Source organism: Numida meleagris, chromosome 3 (genome assembly GCF_002078875.1).
Source record: "Numida meleagris isolate 19003 breed g44 Domestic line chromosome 3, NumMel1.0, whole genome shotgun sequence".
NCBI lineage: Eukaryota > Metazoa > Chordata > Aves > Galliformes > Numididae > Numida > Numida meleagris.
The window spans coordinates 63,557,992-63,576,116 of NC_034411.1; the positions used below are offsets into that span (position 1 = coordinate 63,557,992).

General features: G+C 41.2%; 2 protein-coding genes across 2 annotated transcripts in view; both read left to right on the forward strand.

Annotated features, from left to right (window-relative positions):
• Positions 1 to 5,262, forward strand: part of ZUFSP (zinc finger with UFM1 specific peptidase domain) — a 13,879-nt gene extending 8,617 nt beyond the window's left edge. Inside the window, exon 10 of the mRNA XM_021392002.1 lies at positions 4,889 to 5,262. Within this exon, the coding sequence (XP_021247677.1) occupies positions 4,889 to 5,086 (198 nt within the window). The 3' untranslated portion in view covers positions 5,087 to 5,262. The remainder of the gene's footprint in view (positions 1 to 4,888) is intronic.
• Positions 9,480 to 16,295, forward strand: LOC110396633 (amine sulfotransferase-like). Its single transcript, XM_021392415.1, has 7 exons — positions 9,480 to 9,779; positions 11,431 to 11,601; positions 12,515 to 12,723; positions 13,621 to 13,747; positions 14,408 to 14,502; positions 14,925 to 15,105; positions 15,946 to 16,295. The coding sequence occupies exons 2-7, from the start codon at positions 11,460 to 11,462 to the stop codon at positions 16,068 to 16,070; spliced, it is 879 nt and encodes a 292-aa protein (XP_021248090.1). The 5' UTR covers positions 9,480 to 9,779; positions 11,431 to 11,459; the 3' UTR covers positions 16,071 to 16,295.

Sequence of the window (18,125 nt, forward strand, 5' to 3'; positions counted from 1 at the left end):
ACCTCGAGAGGAGGTGCAGGCTGAACTCGCAGCACCTGCACAGCAAAGCCTTGGCCTTACCGGAGTGGCAGATCTCCATGTGGGAAAGCTGGGAAAAATGTGGATTTTGGCGAGCCCTGTTTTGTTCCTCACAGAAAAAATTCTAACAGTCTCATTATTTTTTAGTGAATTTTATTGCACGCTCCTGCCCAGTAGTCAGTAATTTCCTATGTGCAGACAAGAGCTCACCTGTACTGGGTGATTCCCAGCATTTTATTTCAGTACTGGTCTTCTCCTTGTTGGTGGTGGCATGTGAGACATTTCAGGGAATCTTTCATTAGAGAGCTGCGCTCTGGAGATGACCTGGTAAGTTTTTTATTCCATCTCCTGGTTATTTCAGAGTCTTTTTCATGTACAAAGAACTTTCTGCTGCTGTGTGGATTACTCTGAATTTTCAGTGCAAGCATTGCAAATGAAGTTGTTATTTAAAATATTTGTCATATCCTAAACAGCAAATTGTTTTGGAAGAGGTGTTGCTGCGATAACCACTGGTATCTGGAACACAGCATTCTTAATACCATGTGTTGTTCAAATAGCAGCGAAGGCTGAGAGGGCCTACTTTCTAGCTGGGATGCATTTATCTCCTAAATATTGCCTGTTGTCACACATCAGTGCTTCTTTGTACTTGCATCAGCACAGAGCCATTTTTCATTTTGCCTATTCTAACATTTTCTGTGATAAATTGAACTTCATGAATGAACCCATTCCCAAATCAGTCCTAATTTTGAGGTAATATATCTTCCCTGAGTAGAAAAATTAAAATGAGAATAGCCTCCTTGCAGGCTAACTGTATCTACAGAAAATTTAAGGATAGGTGAGTCTCCTTTTCCTTTCTTTTTTTTTCCAAAAATATAGTCAATTTAGAGAAATCAAATCTTCAGAGTATTCTGAAGGAGAAAATATGAAGTTTAACCTCTGTAAATAAAGCAAAGCAGTTACTATTGTGCAAAAGAGTGATTCTTTCCTAAGTACTTAGCATAGGAGATATCATGAAGCTCTTGCTTAAAGCAAGGCAGAACATCGGTGTGTAACTACTCCCTCATTGAGCTTCCTGTTTTTCGTGCCACACAGAGATTACTCCCAATGAAATCTTGTGTATACACACAAATATATATGTATATATACTGTATATAAATATATCATATAGATTTGTATATAAATACCCTTTTTATATTCCTCAGTTTAAAAAAAATCCAAAGATGTACATAAAGAAAATATTAAAACTTCCTTTAATGTAAATTATCTCTCAGTGTCTTCTCTGTAATGGCTACTTGGAGAACACTCTTCTTTTTCCTGACCTTTTCCCTTCCTTCACCTCTCCCCATCATGTTCAAATAAAAGCAGTGTTGTATGGGTGAAGTTTATGCTTCTGTAAAGGCCGGAAGTCCCATTAGTCAAATTCTTTGCTGCTGTCTTTCCTGACTTATGAAACTTGCATTCTGTTACCTTACAGTAGCTGGTGTTTCTCTGTCTTTTACTGCCCCCTACTTGTTCAGGCAAATGCGTTGTTGGGTGAAGGTATACGTTAGTATACATACAAGAATGATGTTATGGAAAAATGTTATACACGCCTATACACGAGCGTGCATTCATTTAATTTCTTCTCATTTTATTTCTTCACCTGATTTTGTTCTGATTACAAATAAGGAAACCGATACTATGGCTTTCCCTGTATCTTTCATCTTCATCTTTCATCTTCATCTCTATGTTTTAAGTCTGCTGCTGCAGTACTTTAAATGTTAGAAAAATACACAACAGTAAATGAAAAGTGCATCTGCTTTACTCAGCTGTTGAAGAGAAGTATGCTATTCGTTGTTTGAAGATGTGTGGCTTGGAAGCAATACTTCAACAAGCAAGATGGCAAGAAGTGCTGGCAAGATGCCTCCAACATGTGGCTGCTGGGGAGCAGCTTTTCCCCATACTATTGGTGCAGAAGGCACCCTCTCACCAGAGACACTGCGTCCCTCTTGAACTCTGAGCCACTGGAAGGATGTTACAAGTCCCAGCCAGGTTCACATTGCAGCTTAAAGCAGAAGCAGCCGGAACACTGCAAAGCTCTTCCTATCAGCTCACCTTGGCCACTGCAATCCTGTATGCTAGCACAGCTGAACGCGCAGACTGCTTTGTTGCTTACCTGTCTTCAGGATACACTTTTAAACTTCTTTTTTACTGGTACTTGCAGCTGTGTGGAATCCTTTGCTGCTAAGTAGGACCTTGAAGTATATTACTAGCTTCTGGAGATGGGACTGTTGCTGATAGGAGCACTTTGATTTGATACCAGGACAAAGTGACCTGATACCAGGATGATTTCACTGTCTTGCCAACTGTAACTGATGTGATAAGGCCTCCTATGTGTCTGTAGAAGGTAAAAGGAGTTAGCATGTAGGCAGACCAGCATGCTGCAGCTCCTGGGAATTAGAGGACTGTGCTCCAGACATTGTGTCTCTTGCCACAGAGAGCTGCACCAAAGAATGTGTTCTGCTTTACTTGCATGCCTGCACCTCACCAGCAAAGGCTCGTATTTTGCCTCTGCCCTCTTGAGGACACCTTGATGCTACAAAACCACTCTTGTTGAAGCACCGTAAGAACTAGCTTATTTTATTAATATTCTACCAGGGCCAGCACAGAGAGGATTGTAATGCAGTAGCAGCCTCCTCCAGATGCTCTCCTCACTCTTCTTTGGTGGCCTCAGGGGCTGCACTGAGCTCTGATCATCTAATCAAACCCTCTGAGGGAATCCACAATACTTTTCAGGCACTTTAAAATCAAAAAGTAGTTCCAAATGCCTTAAGAGAGAAGATAAGTCATGTATTATTTTCCCATTCCATAAAATCTGCGTACAGGCGTATGTCTGCACGCAGAGAAATCGGGGAGAAAACTGGGCTCATTGTAACTGTTGCCCCAGCAGGAAGGTTGGCCATATAGTGCTCACTAGGCAATAGGTGAGAACATGGCTTACCTGAAGTCCTGTCAGAATTTACCAAAATACAGTACTACTAATAATACAATAGTTGGTTTCCATGAGTTTATCACAGTTTTAGCTTTAAACTTGCACTTTGTCTTAGAAAATCTGAAACCAAAGGTAGCTAAGAAACCATAGGTAGTTAAGATGTGTTTATGACATACCCTTGCCCCTAAATAAACAATATGGTCATAAAATAGCCTTTGAGGACTTTGTTTTCTTTCACAAACCTATGCGGGCTCAGAATGATTTAAGCTTAACATATTGTGAAGAATAGATTGTATAGAAATAAGGAATAAGAATCTGTTGCATGGGTATAATTTACATAACATGGACCATCACCTCATTTTTTGTTGCATGCTCCTTTTACAATTTAGCTCCAGAAAAGGAAGGAGTTGAGAGGTAGGAGAGAGTTTCATTGTTACATCTGGTGTAGAGGAAACACATTTTCAGCTCTTGCCCTTAATGTATGTTCCCAGCACAAACTTTCCTTCCTCTGTGTGATAGACGGATGTAGGAGCTTTTGAAGCTGTGTTTCTTTCCCTTCCCTTCACCCTTTGCTCTCTGTCTAAAGAAAAATAATTCAAAACAATATGGACAAATAAAATTTTTAGGTCAAGGAACTGCTTTCTTATATGTATCCTTGATAAGGAAATTGTGTTTTTTTTGTTTTGTTTTGTTTTGTTTTTTTTCTAGATGGTTTACTTGTGTGCTTGTGTGCTCTAAATCACAGTAGCTTTGTCTTTGCGGCTCATTTAAGTATATGAAGACTGCTCTGAAATAAATGCCTCTTATTTCATGATGTTGGCCCATGACATTCGAGGCAGACATTGGCAGTATGGCAGTAGAGACTGAACCTTCCCACCAATACTCTGTTACATTTTAATGCCTTGTGACAGATAGCAGCAGAGAGCAGTCTGAAAAAAATGGTGTCTGACATGGAAGTGCCTGTGAAGAAAATGTTGCATTTCTCCACGTGGAAGAAATGGCAACCACTGGCATTCATTGATACTTGCTGAATGTTGATGGAGACTAAACAGTGGATTTGAGCACAGTGAGGCATTACTTTGGGAGCAACCAATCTACATGCAATGCAATCTGCATAATGGGTACATCACACCTGACATTATGCACCAAGAAGAGGGGTGGGAGGGTGGGGCTGCGGGTAGACACATGGGATGAGCAATGGTTTCACATCCTCCTTCATCTATACTATCTTCATGGTGGTATAAACCAGTGCAATTCTTTAGTACAGAAGAAAAGGTTTTTCTGCAAAAGTCCTTGTTGTCAGTTGGGTGTAATTACTCATCTTTTTTGTTGTTTAGGGTGTTTTTTCCTATTTTTCTTCTTTCTTTTTTTTTTTTTTTCTGTGTGTGTGTGGTTCTTGGTTTTTTTCCCCAAGAACTTCTTACTTACACTAGAATTAAATGTATTCCAGTTTCTCGCACTCTCAGTCTGGCACTATGTGGTCTGAATAAATTTAAAACAGGTATAATACATTAATCACAGTGATGCTCATTGTCTTTTATATTTTAGTCTCCTCCTGGGGAAGGAAGAGTGTATACAAACTCTTATCCATGGCTGTATCTACCTCTAATACCACCTATCCATGAACTTGGTATTGAAGAGGTGAAATATTAATTAAAACATATTAATCAATTGTAACAAAAGAACAATTCAATGTACTGTGAGCCATAACAATAATTGCTTGATAGTTGTGCAAAGATAACCAAGTCTAACTGCCTGACCACTTCGTGGCTAACCAAAAATTACATTATGTTACGGAGGGCCCTGTCCAAATGGCTCCTGAACACTGACAAGGATGGGACACCTCAATGGATGGAATGGTATACTGCTTCAACCTCTCCGTTACTCTGTCTTTTGCAGGGTCTCAGACATGCTGTGCTGAAAATCTACAGCTCTGAAATAAAAAAAAGCTGTATTAAAGATGAACCAGATCTGGGGTGGGAACAGGTTATTGGTGAAGATGTGAAAAATGGACCCAAGGCAAATGATGATATGGAAGAAGAAAAGTTCTTACTCAAAAGGCAAACAGGAGTGTTAAGGCGTTCTATCAGAACCTGAATCATGACAAAGGGAGAAAAGTAGAGCTGTAAAAGGCAAGTGCTTGTAAATACCTTGCATACAAGAATGTGTAAAATATTTAGGCAAACATCTTTATAACCGTGTAAGCCAGCAACACTTTGTCTACTTCTGAAGGAAGTTTAGTGTGTAGAAATTTTAGAGTGGAAATGCCAAGTTATATTGCTGATAATTCTTACTGTACATACAGAAAAAAAAAACATGTGAATGGTGTAAAGCTTTACAGCTACTGGGCGTGCAAAATAGTTTCAAGGATTTGGGATCTCTACTCCAGCTGAGAGAAAAGAATAGTATGTTCTTCCATCCCTGACCTTTTCAAGAGTCCTTTGCTACTGCTGAAACTTGCTCAAGTACAAAAATGTGAATTAAACATGTGGATAACTGTCACCCTATATATGTTTTATTGTAAAGTAGGAAATGTAAGGAGGTAATCATCTAGTATTTTATGAAAAAGAGACTTTTGTGCTTAGTTCTAGCCAAATTAAGTGTTTTCGTTAAAAGAGTTTTAGGCCTAATTAAAAAATGATTTTATTGCTGTATCATTGACTTTGTCACATTTCTTAGGCCAGACTTATTTAAGAATATTTAATGCTTACATTTCTTAACATTCCTCTCAGTTTCCTTTTATCCTGGTGGACTTTGGTATTTTGAATTATTGAAAAATCATTACAGTTTTTAAAAATCTATTTTTCAATTGATGACTGCTTTCACAAATGTGATGTTCTCAGATTCCCTGCTCAAAATTCATGATACTCCTTTAAATCATGTATCTTTCAGTTTGGTTATGACTTTGGTTATGACTTATTTTGCCAAAAGCAGAATCTATAAAGTCAGGCTATGACATAGTGCTAGTCAAATCTTCTTAAAGAAAAGACACTGGCTTTGAAAAGAGAACAAAGGAACCCTGTGCTCAGATGCACATCTCCAATTTAACAACACTTGTTGAAAGCATCTGTGCTGGAATCTTGCTGATGCACCAGTGGGGTTACATAAATAACACTGTCCAAACACCACGTCTTTCAAGGACAGATCAATTTCACAGTGTTTTAAAATAGTTATGCCCTCCCTAGTAAGTACAGAAAATATGATAAAAGAAAGGAATTACACTGGTCACAAACCTAAGCGAAGAAGTGCCTAATTTTGATATTCATTCTTTTAGGAGCCAATCATTTAATAAAATACATTAAAGATTGAAAGTCCACGTAGAGCTTGTTTCTCAGAAAGCAGTACAGAACTATTCTGCCTACTGCTTACTCTGGTTCTGCTTACTCAGATTTTTATGGTAAGGTTGAATAAAGGACAAATATTCTTTTTTTTAAAATGTTTAGTGATTTGATTCAGGAAGACACAGAAAATGAATAATTGAAGAATCAATTGTCCTCTATATATGTGCAGTCTCTCTATACTCTTTTCCACACTTCTCAAGTATCCTGGAGAACTACTATGGACTTCTAATCTTTAATTGATTTTTAATAGTTAGAGAAAGAGCAGAAGAATTCTGGAGGTAAAAAACCATAAAAACCTGCAGTTACACCAACAGAAAGCATGGTAACTTCTTACTGGGCCCAATACAAAGACCTGGTTATTCAATAGTACATGTAATATGCATACGTACAGATTGTGTAAAGAAAAAATAGAGCAAAATATAGCATATTGGCAGTAATTTTTGCAATGCAAATGCAAACTCAATATGCTTATGACAAATGATGAGCCTATTGATATAATATTGCTAAGATATTCCAAGTATAAAATGAGATAAAATACTTTGATTTGATTTCACTCCTAATTCCAGGTATTGAAATTAGCCTTTATAATAGCCTTCCCAGGAAAACTGCATGTCTACATGTATTTGCTTGCAGCAAAACTTGCATGTTGTCTTGGAAAACAAGCAGCCAGTTTGGTTTATCTAATGGTGATGGCATTAGTGCACTACAAAACATTAACTTTACAAAATAGAGACAGAGAAAACAGGTCACACTGAAAGTAGTGCTTCCTATTTATTTCCATAGAAACTATGAAAGATACAAAGAGCATAATAAAACAGTTTGATAGAGCAAATTCTAAGCTATAAAACACTAGTTTTCAACATGTTCACTACCATCAACACTGCATTTTCACGAGTGATGATCAAGAGCTTGCATGCTGTGCTCAAAGATATCTACACCAGCAGAGCTGACCCACGGTCAACACTGCTGAAATGCACCATCCACTCTTTCACTGTACTCACATCTACTGTTTCATCTCTATCAATATTCAGTAAGCATCAATGAATGTCAATGTGTGCTGTTTTTTTCCACACAGAGGAACTCACTGACACACCTTTTCTTCATATGCACTTCCATGTCAGACACCATTTTGTCAGACTGCCCCTCTGCTGCCATCTCTTACACAACAACAAAATGTAATGGAGTATTGGTGGGAAGGTTCAACCTCTACTACCATACCACCAACATCCACGTCAGACATCACAGGCCAACAGAATAATATCGGAGGCATTACTTTCAGAACAGCCCTTATATATCTACCTGACTATCCAATATGGATGCAATCTAAAATTCCTTGCCACTTTGCAGAGCACTGGAGACCAGATACAAAACACACAGGTAAAAGATACTTAGTTTAGAATTATGGGAGTGAAAGAAAGAGGGAGAGAGAATCTGCCAGTGACAGAAATCCCAGAGGAATGAGCAGACATTTAGCCTGCCATTCACAGTCGCCCTTAGGTAATACTGAGAAATAACTACTAAGAAATGACCCTAGTAACTCAGGCATCACATATCTTTGGCATGGATTTTGTGCAGTAACAGGCAGTGCTAGATTTTATTGGAGTGTAAGAGTACCAGAGGAATGTTTAAAGGAAAGGAATGTATTGCAAACTTTATTTCGCAGTTAGTGGAGTGGTTATCTGTTCCCATGCACATACCAAAAATGAGGGTCGAAGTGGTTTAAGTTGGTTTGGCCTCTTTGCCATGACATGTTGAATGTATTTTGTACTAATATATGAAACTTATGTTGAGATTCCATGTGCCTAACTAAGACATTTACTTTTCTCTTTAATTTCACTGTGTAGATAGGTGGGAGGCCTGCCTGTGTCTGTTGTCTGCTCAGGGAATGCGGAGGCTTATTTTAGGACCCTCAGCTTACCAGTGCCGTATGCATTTCTGAAAGGAAAGCCATGGTTTTGATGAACGAAAATATGTTGTGTGAAGGTACCAAAGGAAATAACAAGAGAAGAACATGAGGGGTAGAAATTAACAGCGCTGGAAATATTACTTTTAAGCCATACCACAAATATTCTTTTCTCTACAGTCTCAAACTGAACTTTGTGCAACTTCACCTATGATTCAAGCATATGTTAGGTATTTGGATTGTGAGGTTAATTATTAATACTGTAAAGGACTATTTGTTGCAAAACAGGTAATAGAGTTGAATACATGGAAACTGTGTTCAATTAGCTGCTGATAGACTGTAATTCAGCACCACTGACAAGCAGGGGCAGGTCATAACTTCCTGATGCAGCCATTTTACAATATCATTGAGATTTGTATGTTTTGCCAATTCACTATCTGTCCAAAGGCCAAAAGGCTTTACAGTCCATTTGTTTTCACTGGAAAACACTACATCTTGCCCTAAGTCACACCTTTTGTCTTTCCAGCTAGATCACAGAGCTGGTTACGAACCACAAATGTTGCTCTTTGGGGCTCCTCAAAACTTCCATGGACCATCACTCTGCCTTGTTTTAGGATAAATAGCTGTTGCCATTCATTGCTGATAAACACTTTGACTAGAAATTGCAGTTACAAAATACTGGGCATGCCTGACTGGAGCAGAAAGAAAAGCAGGGCAGGCTTAATCTTTGGGCTTAAAGCTATCCTCCCTTGTGAAAAAGAATTTAGCCCTATGCCTCATTCTGGCTTGTCCCCTTGCTGCCCTTTCTGATGGATCTATTGTGCAAGCTTGGGGACTACCTGAGGAATTGATCCAGGTTAAAAAGTAACCCTACACGAAACAAGGCACAGGGCTGGGGGGCAAAATATTCTCTTTTGCGTAACGTGGTTGGTGTGCAAGTTTCAGTGAGAAAGGTCCCAGGTAAGATTTTGTTTCTCTTACAAGCTACTCACAGAAGAACGTAACATGGGCACATTCAGATATGGCAAACAAAAAAACCTCGTTCCTAGAAGCTCTTGGCTGAGGCTGTGTCTGGTTTCACTCCACTGCAACTGGGTGAGGACTCATAGTGTTCATTCAGACCACTGTCACATATAGCATGGAGGTAAAACAAGCATGGGCAAAAGTTTTGTGGGAGTTGAGTAAGAAACACACATCCCACCCTTCCACCCCCACCCCCCCAAAAAAAAAGAAAGAGAGGAAAAAGAATCTTTTAGTCAGTTCTATTCCTCTTCACTCTTAACTCTTCCTTAGTAATGCTGTTGATAAACGGAGGAACAAAAATGAAAATGTGCCTTAAAATAATTTCCGAAATCTCTCTGGAGTGCTTTAACCTTTTAAAGCGTTATGTCAGTTCTTTATCTGTGTTACAGATAAGCAAATACTGGACAACAGCCAAACAGGACAGTTAAAAAGGAAACGTGACTGCTCACACCTCTCTCAAACGATTCACGTTCACAGAAGGAGTAACATACATCTCCCTGGGCCCTGGAAGAGAAGGCAGGAGGTAAGCATGCTGGAAATTATTGGAGCTGTGGGTTGGTGTGTTAAATGATGCCATGTTGCTTGCCCTTCTGGTAATATGAGTAGAACTGTGCGTGGAGCTCTTCTGCCAAACTTTTTGAGGAGTGCTGCCAGAGAAGCAGAGTGTGTGCCGAGGGGAGGATGGCCATGCAGAGCTGGGCTCTGGCAGCTGCTGTGGGAAGCTGAGCTTTACACCCATTTTTCTGTACTGCTCAGCAGGGGGTTGGAGTCATGGCTGCAAGGCAGCTCTCTGAGCAAAGCAGAAGGGTCAGATCCCCACAGGTGAAGGAGAGGAACTGGTGGACACTCTGGTGTCTGCAACTGGAGGTAGATTTTTAGATTTTTCAAATGCATTTCTGGTGTATTAGAGCATATTAGAATGTTTTTACTTCACCCATCAGATAACACTGGACTGTGAATATGTTTCCTAGACTATGCAGCAAGGATTTTCTGTCCTGGTGGGCTTGTTTTTTTTTTTTTTTTTAAAGTATAATCACATTTCTGTAAGAAAGAACCAGTGCATTTACCTTTATGTCAAAGTGATATGAAAGCTCAGGTTTTTGATGGAATGAGATCAAAAAGGATTTCTGCAAACTGCATTTAATGTGTCTTCTTTTTGTTTCTTACAAAATCTCCATTCTTCCTCCTTAATCATAAGAATATTCACTTTTTCCCCATGTCTTTCTGTCCTTTGTGTCACCAGTTTTGTTATCATTACTTGAATTCAAATCCGTTCCTGGTTTTCTGAGTGGGGCTACTGCTGCCAGTGTTCCTGGTGAGATTAGTGACTCTCCAGTTATTTAACCTACCTCTGTAAAAGAGTTCCAGTCATATGAAAATAAGCTATTCCTGAGCATTCTTGCCTGGCCGTTAAGCCAATGTGGCTGAGAGCAGACAGGTGTCAGGAGCAGCAGGCCCAGCCCGGCCACAGAGCCAGCCTGAGGGATGCCCATGTGTCCTGTGGCCATGCAATGGGAGGGTGTGCTGCATGCCAGCTCAGTGCTGCCCTGTTTTGGCACCTGCCTCATGGTGGGATGGTGACCCACGGGCTGAAGGCAGCACGGGTCCCACAGGCGGTGTCCACGTGCATGTGCCTTGTGCAGCCAGGCCCCTGGCAGCCCACAGGTGCATCCAAGGGCATCAGGTTGTGGCCCGTCCTTGTCTCCACCACACCCCCTGTCAAAAAGGGCACTGCTGGCCAAGCATGAGGCCAGGGGGACTCAAGGGGTGGGACGGTAAAGGGGCAAAAAAGCCTAAACAGGAGATTGATAATAGCATTCATGAGAGCTTGGCTAATCAAGATCTGTTTTAAGAGTTGGTGGCCACCCAAAGGAGACATTAGTCATTCAAATCCTAGAGAAACTTTCACAAATGATTTTTTCACAGAGTGCCATTAGTTATGTCAGCTTTTAAATGCAGGTAAGATACGCATCAATGAATATACAATCACGGTGTTCACTTTTTTTTTTCATTTTATAACCTGATTTTCATGAAAATTTAAAAGCTTAATATCAATGAACTGTTATAGCAAAATGCATTTTTTCTATTTGTTTTTTGATCTTTTTGTTTTGTTTTGTTTTTCTATGAGATAACAGCAAAACAAAAAACTATGCGTTTATATCTTCTTATTGCAGCTTATTCACCCATAAGAGACAACAGACTAATGATGGAACCATCAAAAGAATTTGTATTCAATTACAAAGGGTTTTACTTTGCTGTAAATACTACAGCTGATTATGTAGCTTCCCTGGAGAATTTTGAAGTCAAAGACAGTGACATATTCATAGCTACTTATCCAAAATCAGGTAAGAATTGAATTGATCCAATGGGGACATAAATCTGCTTTTAGTCACTCATCTAATCGCATGCCTAAGGTTGTTAGCTTTGCTTTTAGATCCAAAGCATCTTTGAGTACACACAGTGCAGCATTAAGTACAAATCCTGCGTAGCCATGGCCTAAACAAGCAGACACAAGACTCCTGCTTGCAGCCAGCTGAGCTGATCCGTCTGGCTCTGGGATTCAGTCTGGCAGGTGTGCTCAGAAGAAGGCAAGATTTGAGAGGTCAAAATGCTAAGGCACTGAGATGAGCACATCTTTGGAGGAAGAAGTTTTGTGTTGCAAAGGGATGGGTTGCCCAGGGGCAGGAAGGAGTTGGAAGATGATTCTGAGTTAGGAATCACACAGAATGTCATCTTTCTCTCATTCACATCCTTCCCTCTGTCCTGCTCCACCATCCGCTTTCCTCCTTAGCATTTATCTGGGATAAGCTCCACTTCTATGCAAAATTGCCGAGGTTGATGATGCCAAGCTGAGCAAGATAGTCAGCTGGGAAATTACTGGGGAGGGCACTGGCCAAGTTATCGTTCCTCTGGTTCTGAGGATTATTTCTTTATCTTGTTCTGTGGATTTAAATCTATAACATACATACAGTAACATACATACAGAACTCCAGATCCAAAAGCTTCCTTCCCAGGGGAGGTCTCAAGAAGTAGGCTTCAGTGCTGGATGCCTTCCTTTCTCTGTGCTTGTACAGAGAGCTTAGCCAGCAGTAATAGTTTGATGCCCTTCTGCGTTGATCTGAATTCTCTCAGATTCCCTAGTTTCCTGGCAAAGGGCATAAAGGGGAAAAGGAGCCCAGAACTCAGACCTTTCCTGCCATTGATTTTAATAATTATTAAAATAAAATCAAAGTTCAGATCAAAAGATTTTCTTCTCAGGAACTGTGTGGACTCAGAATATTTTGAGCTTAATACTTCACGAAGGCCACCGTAATGGAACAGAAGATATGGAGACCATGGACAGAATCCCCTGGGTGGAATATAATATAAAAAATTTGGATTATGCAAGTCTTCCTTTGCCTCGTGTTTTTGCCACTCACCTGCCTTACTACTTAACTCCAAGAGACCTGAGAAACAAAAAGGGACGTGTAAGTGATGTTATATTTGCCATTTAGTTAAAACCAATCCCGACAATTTGCATCAGAGATTTGATCCAAATCCTGCCTTTTTCCTCTTCTAGTTTTCTGCATCTTGGTACAAATATCACCAGTTTCACATAAGTGGGGAGATGTGGAAACCACTTCTTTGGTCTCATGTTGCCAAATCCTGCAGCCCTAGCTGCTAGAGATAGGGGTGGTGCCGAAATGCAACTTAGTGGGATCTACCAGGGAAAAAAATTTGGACTGACGTCACCCAAGTGAAAATTTCGAATTCCAGTGAAATTATGAGTCTGGAAAAAAGCCTCCCACACAGAACTATAATGGATAGAGAAGATGTATTGTCTTATTCATCAGTACTGGGAGTATCTGAATAGGACTCCTTGTTGTGAATTGTTGTCAGTTATTCATGGACACGGGTGTAGTAAAAATCTCTCATGTTCTCAGCAAATTCTTCACAACCCCAGTGAAATTTGGAGGAAATTTGGAGGAGAAAACAACACCACATCTGCAAAGGCCAGCAGCTGAGCTCACAGTGTGCTGACACCACCAACACCATGCCAGAGCTGTGGCTTACCAGAAGTGGTTGTGCATTTCCTCATAAGAACTGCAGAAATGTGATGCCAAATGCACAAGAAAGTTAAAATGATTTTGTAGGGCTGATGTTGCCACCTGTCTGCCTTGCACAAATGGATAGCATCAGTGTAGACTGTAACACCCTGAGAAGAGATATTAGTGGGTATTGAACAACCACAAAGGGAATACTGCTACCTATAAGCAAAACAACAGTGACTTGGTATCGTAAATTTACTTCATGTCATGGACATTATGGTGGGAGTAATGGAGCCCTTTGATCTCCGTGAGAGCAGTGTTCTCATTGTTTTGCAGGTTATTTATGTTGCCAGGAACCCTAAGGACGTGTTGGTTTCTTATTATCACTTCTCCAAATTCATGGTAACGCTAGAGAAAATACCAGATTTTAACATGTTCATGGAGAGATTTTTAGCTGGAAAAGGTAGGATATCTTTCTTACTAAGGAGCTTAAATCCTACTCCATGACCTCAGACTGAATGAGGATTAATTATAGTAATAAATACCGATCTCCCAGAATCCTCAGCTATTCTAACCTGCAACCAAATCTGGAGTGTCTGTCTGAGCTCAGCACTACTTCCTGATTAAAACTGGTCCAAAGGAGGAAAGACAGTCAAGGTTTGCCACTCTGCAGAAATATTCAAGCTGCTTATTCTGTCTGAAGCAGGTGCTGGTTCAGAGTATAACCATTGTGACTGAGGATTCAGTAACATTTTCTGCTCTTGGTTATGGAGCTGAACCCATAGGAATAGACACTGTACAGAAAACAAAGCAAAACAAGAACTAGAGAAGGAGGTTTTGCCACTTTTGCCACATTGCGTAAAGAAGTGTCACACAAGGGCTGTGACCATGTGTCCCTCCACTGCCTGGTAAAGCTGAATTAATTGGGCCTCTGTGGGTACAAACATCTTCTGAGCCTCAGGGAAAAACAGAAACAGGAGAGAGGGAAGCCTACACTCCCATCCTCCAAAGTACTAGGGGAGCCAGAGCATAGCTGATAATTTTACTGTTTTACTGTACTGATGGTTGTAAATAGCAGTTCTCTCACACACACTCTGTTTATTTTTTGTTTTCCCTTGAAAAGTGCTTGCCAGTGCGTGGTTTGATCATGTTTCAGGCTGGTATAACCATGCAAAGGATTTCAATATACTCTTCCTTACCTACGAAGAGATGAAAAAGGTGAGATCCATTGTATCACTGTAATCCAGATAATCTCTTCCTATATTGAATGCATTTTCAGATGGGTCTTTAGAGTAATCCTTTATCTTGCAAGATCTTATGAAACGCTTAAGAATTATTAGATAAAGCCCCTTCCAGTATGACAAAAGTCATCTTCACTGCCACCCCAAAGAGTCTCTCTCTGGAATAAAGGAAAGAATTAATCAAGATGCAGGCACTGAGGTACTTGAGGATTTCCAAAATTTCAGACCAGAAGGTTACTGCTCAGTGGCTGCCTATGCTTTTGTGCAACTTCTCCTTTCTTCAAGGTGGCTGCCCTTCTCCTGGAGAAGTCATAGCCCCAGTAGTGCAGCCCACACTGCCCGCCACCTTGGCTGATATTCTTTACATCATCAAGATGCTTCAAGGTTGCTTTATTGCAGGATCTCAGAAGTGCTGTGCTGAAAATCTGCAACTTCATAGGCAAGAAGCTGAGTGAAGAGGAAATAGAAAGTGTGGTGAGACAGGCTACGTTTGAGAATATGCAAAAAGACCCCAGGGCAAACTACGAGAACTTGCCAGATGACATCGCGATCAAAGGGAAGGGCAGGTTTCTACGGAAAGGTAAAACAGTTGCAGTCCACTCTGACACCTACTTAATTCCTCCTCTTGATGCAAAATGAGCCTAGCATTTCTAGACTTATCTGGATTGCCCCAGTCTCAAAAGGGGAGCTCAGATGAGGTGGAGTTAACTCTGTAAGAGTTCTTTTATTGCCCTCGTGTTGCTGGTTTTACCACATTTCCTTAAGGATAATAAAATGCAATATTTCACTGATTGTAATGCAAGTGGCAAAAGGCCTGCCTGATATTGCAGAAGACCCTGAAGGCTGTGCTGAGCCACGTGTAGGGTACCACTTTCTTACTAAGGAATCAAAATGATTGTTGAGCAGGTGGCTAAATGTATAGATGGCTTTCAGTGGGGAAAAGAGCCTCTCCCAAATGGGAAAAGAGAATGTTTCTGGGCCACCGAGGGACTTACTATCCGGACATGAGAGGCAGTTAAAGGCTGAAAATAGTGCTGCCTTGCAGATCTCCTCCACTGATGGTTTCTCTTCCTTCTCAAGGCAACAACAGCCAGCTTCATTGTGTGAGCACAGGCCAACAGCTCATCCAACTACCGTGAAGGTCAATATGTGGCATCCCTGGGCTCCTTGGCATTGCTAAAGTGTCCTGAAGCACAGTGCAGGAGGAGATCCCCAGGGATTAAAGGGGGAGGTGCACCCAGATTTGGAGAGGTGTCCTCCAAAGAGCACACAAAGCCCCACTTGGAAGTCCAGCAACACGGAGATGCTGAGGAAGCCTGCAACAGCTTCCTGAGAGTAGATCTTGCTGGTGGGTGGGATGCAAGCTTCAGATAAGGTGCCTGCTCCTCTTCTCACCTCCCTTTGCTGCTTCTTTCCTCAGGCACCGTTGGAGACTGGAAAAACATGATGACAGTGGCGCAGAGTGAAAGGTTTGATGAAGTTCTTAAAGAAAAAATAGAGACCCTGCCTATCAAATTCACCTGGGATATCGACAGAGAAATGTAGCCTGGCTTGGAGTTTTGACACCCTTTGGAGCTTATCATGGATGGACGTGCCTGATGTTCTGGAAGAACAAAACGTGACAATTTTCAGCTATGTTGTAGAAATAGTAAATAGAAGAACTCACTCAGAAAACATGACTTATCTGAAGGAGCTATTCAATTCCATCACTTTCCTGTTTGTAATTTTACAAATTATTTAATTTTCATAGTAAACCATGAGCTCCTTTCATCATGCTTGCATTTGCATTCACCGGCTTTAATGACACCCCAGTTATAGACAACCAAATGAAATGGCCTTAATGTTGCGATTTCTGATGTTGCCTGCTAACCGAAACACTTCATTGCACTGTCTGTTACAGTTCTTCAGGTCATATTTGACAATTTGCTCCTTGAAATTTTGAGAAAAAACACGCATCAGTCATAGTCATATAGTCATAGCAGTTTTTAGGTGAATCCTCACTCTATCATTGGCATTGACTTGCTAGATTTGTAGTTGTAAGAAGCTACCAGTAGTCCGTGACTCATAAAGACATTGAGTCACTATCAGGGTTTAATCTGTCCATGATTTTAACAAAGAAATGATTACTTAACAATTCATCCACTTGTTGAGACCAAATGACACACCTCTAACCTGTGTGTGAAAGGTGTATCTGAAAGACATCGCTATTATTACCCCTCCAGCTTACAAGGGGTGTGTACTCGAGTACCTCTCACCTTGCTTACTGACAGAAGCATGGCTGTCTGCCTGCTGGGCTCCGTGTCTTGTCTCAGATGCCAAGGATACCAAAATAACAGTGCCCCCACACCTCCAACCCAAACTCTCTGCAGTGGTGATGGAAGCTCTGCAGGGTGTGGTGCTCTGGGCCCCCACTGGCATGGTGCTGGTGACCCCAGGTCTCATTGCTACTGCTTTCAGGATGGAGTAAGGAAGCTCATCCCAGATATGAAGCGTTCCTCAGGAGGCTTGCAACTTGTGCTGAACCTGGTCAGCTGCTGACCAGTGCTGACACCTCATCCAACAACATTCCCAAATGTCTTCTCGTTTTCTGTTCCAAAGATCTCTGCGTCTTCACATCAGCCAGAGCTCCTCAGCTGCAGCAGGAACTGTGGCACTGGAGTTACAATTACTGGGTTCCAGGGTACCTGGTGTACCCTGATGCACCAGGGTACCAGAGCTGTGTCTTGTGCATGCCCACAGCACTTAAGTCTTTTATTCCCGGTCCGCCAACGGGAATGAGTTAAAGGTCTGATCTGCAGTAAGGGACCACCTCGAGAGGAGGTGCAGGCTGAACTCGCAGCACCTGCACAGCAAAGCCTTGGCCTTACCGGAGTGGCAGATCTCCATGTGGGAAAGCTGGGAAGCTTCCCCCATGCTGCAGAACTGGCCAGCAACACTGAGACAAGATACTTTTGAAACTGCTCCTGCAGATACAGAAATGATCACTTGGGACAATCTTTTGTATGTAGGTAAGAGTAAGGTGACGTCCTTTGTTTAAAGGAAGGGATAGTGATGGATTAAGGTGGTTATGTAGGACCACAGAGGCTTACAAGTGAGCAGGAGAGTGCAAGTCTCACCTGATCTTCTTCCAGGGTTCTGCAGCCACAATTCCTGACACCACCTGGCCAGCAACGGACCCTGTGAAGCAGGATTCCCTCTGCCCACTCGACCTGATGCCAAGCTCGCAATAAATTCTGTTGAGTTTGTTGTGTTCGAACAAGCACTCTGAGTGTCAGAGCAACACGATCCCACTTGCAGAGTTCCTAGAGTCAACCTACCGGCATCTCACATGTCAGTTTTGGCCCATTGCTTACAAAGAGATGTCCAACTTCTGCACATTTATCAACTATATCCATTGCAATCACATCAGACTAGAACTGGAACTCCTCACCTCCTCACATACACATCAACAGGTCTCTGCTATGTTTCCAGCATTTATTCTTTTAATAATCTTCTGCTCCCTTCAGTACAGCCTCACTCAAGAGGGCAGATCATGATGTAAGTAGGAAACATTTTGTTCCAATATTTTTTCAGACACTGTGCACTCACTATGAGGTTTGA

Coding starts and splice junctions, on each gene's coding strand:
- LOC110396633 (XM_021392415.1), top strand. CDS start 11,460: ATGATGGAACCATCAAAAGAATTTGTATTCAATTACAAAGGGTTTTAC. Junction 14,503..14,924: donor CCTACGAAGAGATGAAAAAG/GTGAGATCCATT, acceptor GCTTTATTGCAG/GATCTCAGAAGTGCTGTGCT. Junction 15,106..15,945: donor GGGCAGGTTTCTACGGAAAG/GTAAAACAGTTG, acceptor TTCTTTCCTCAG/GCACCGTTGGAGACTGGAAA.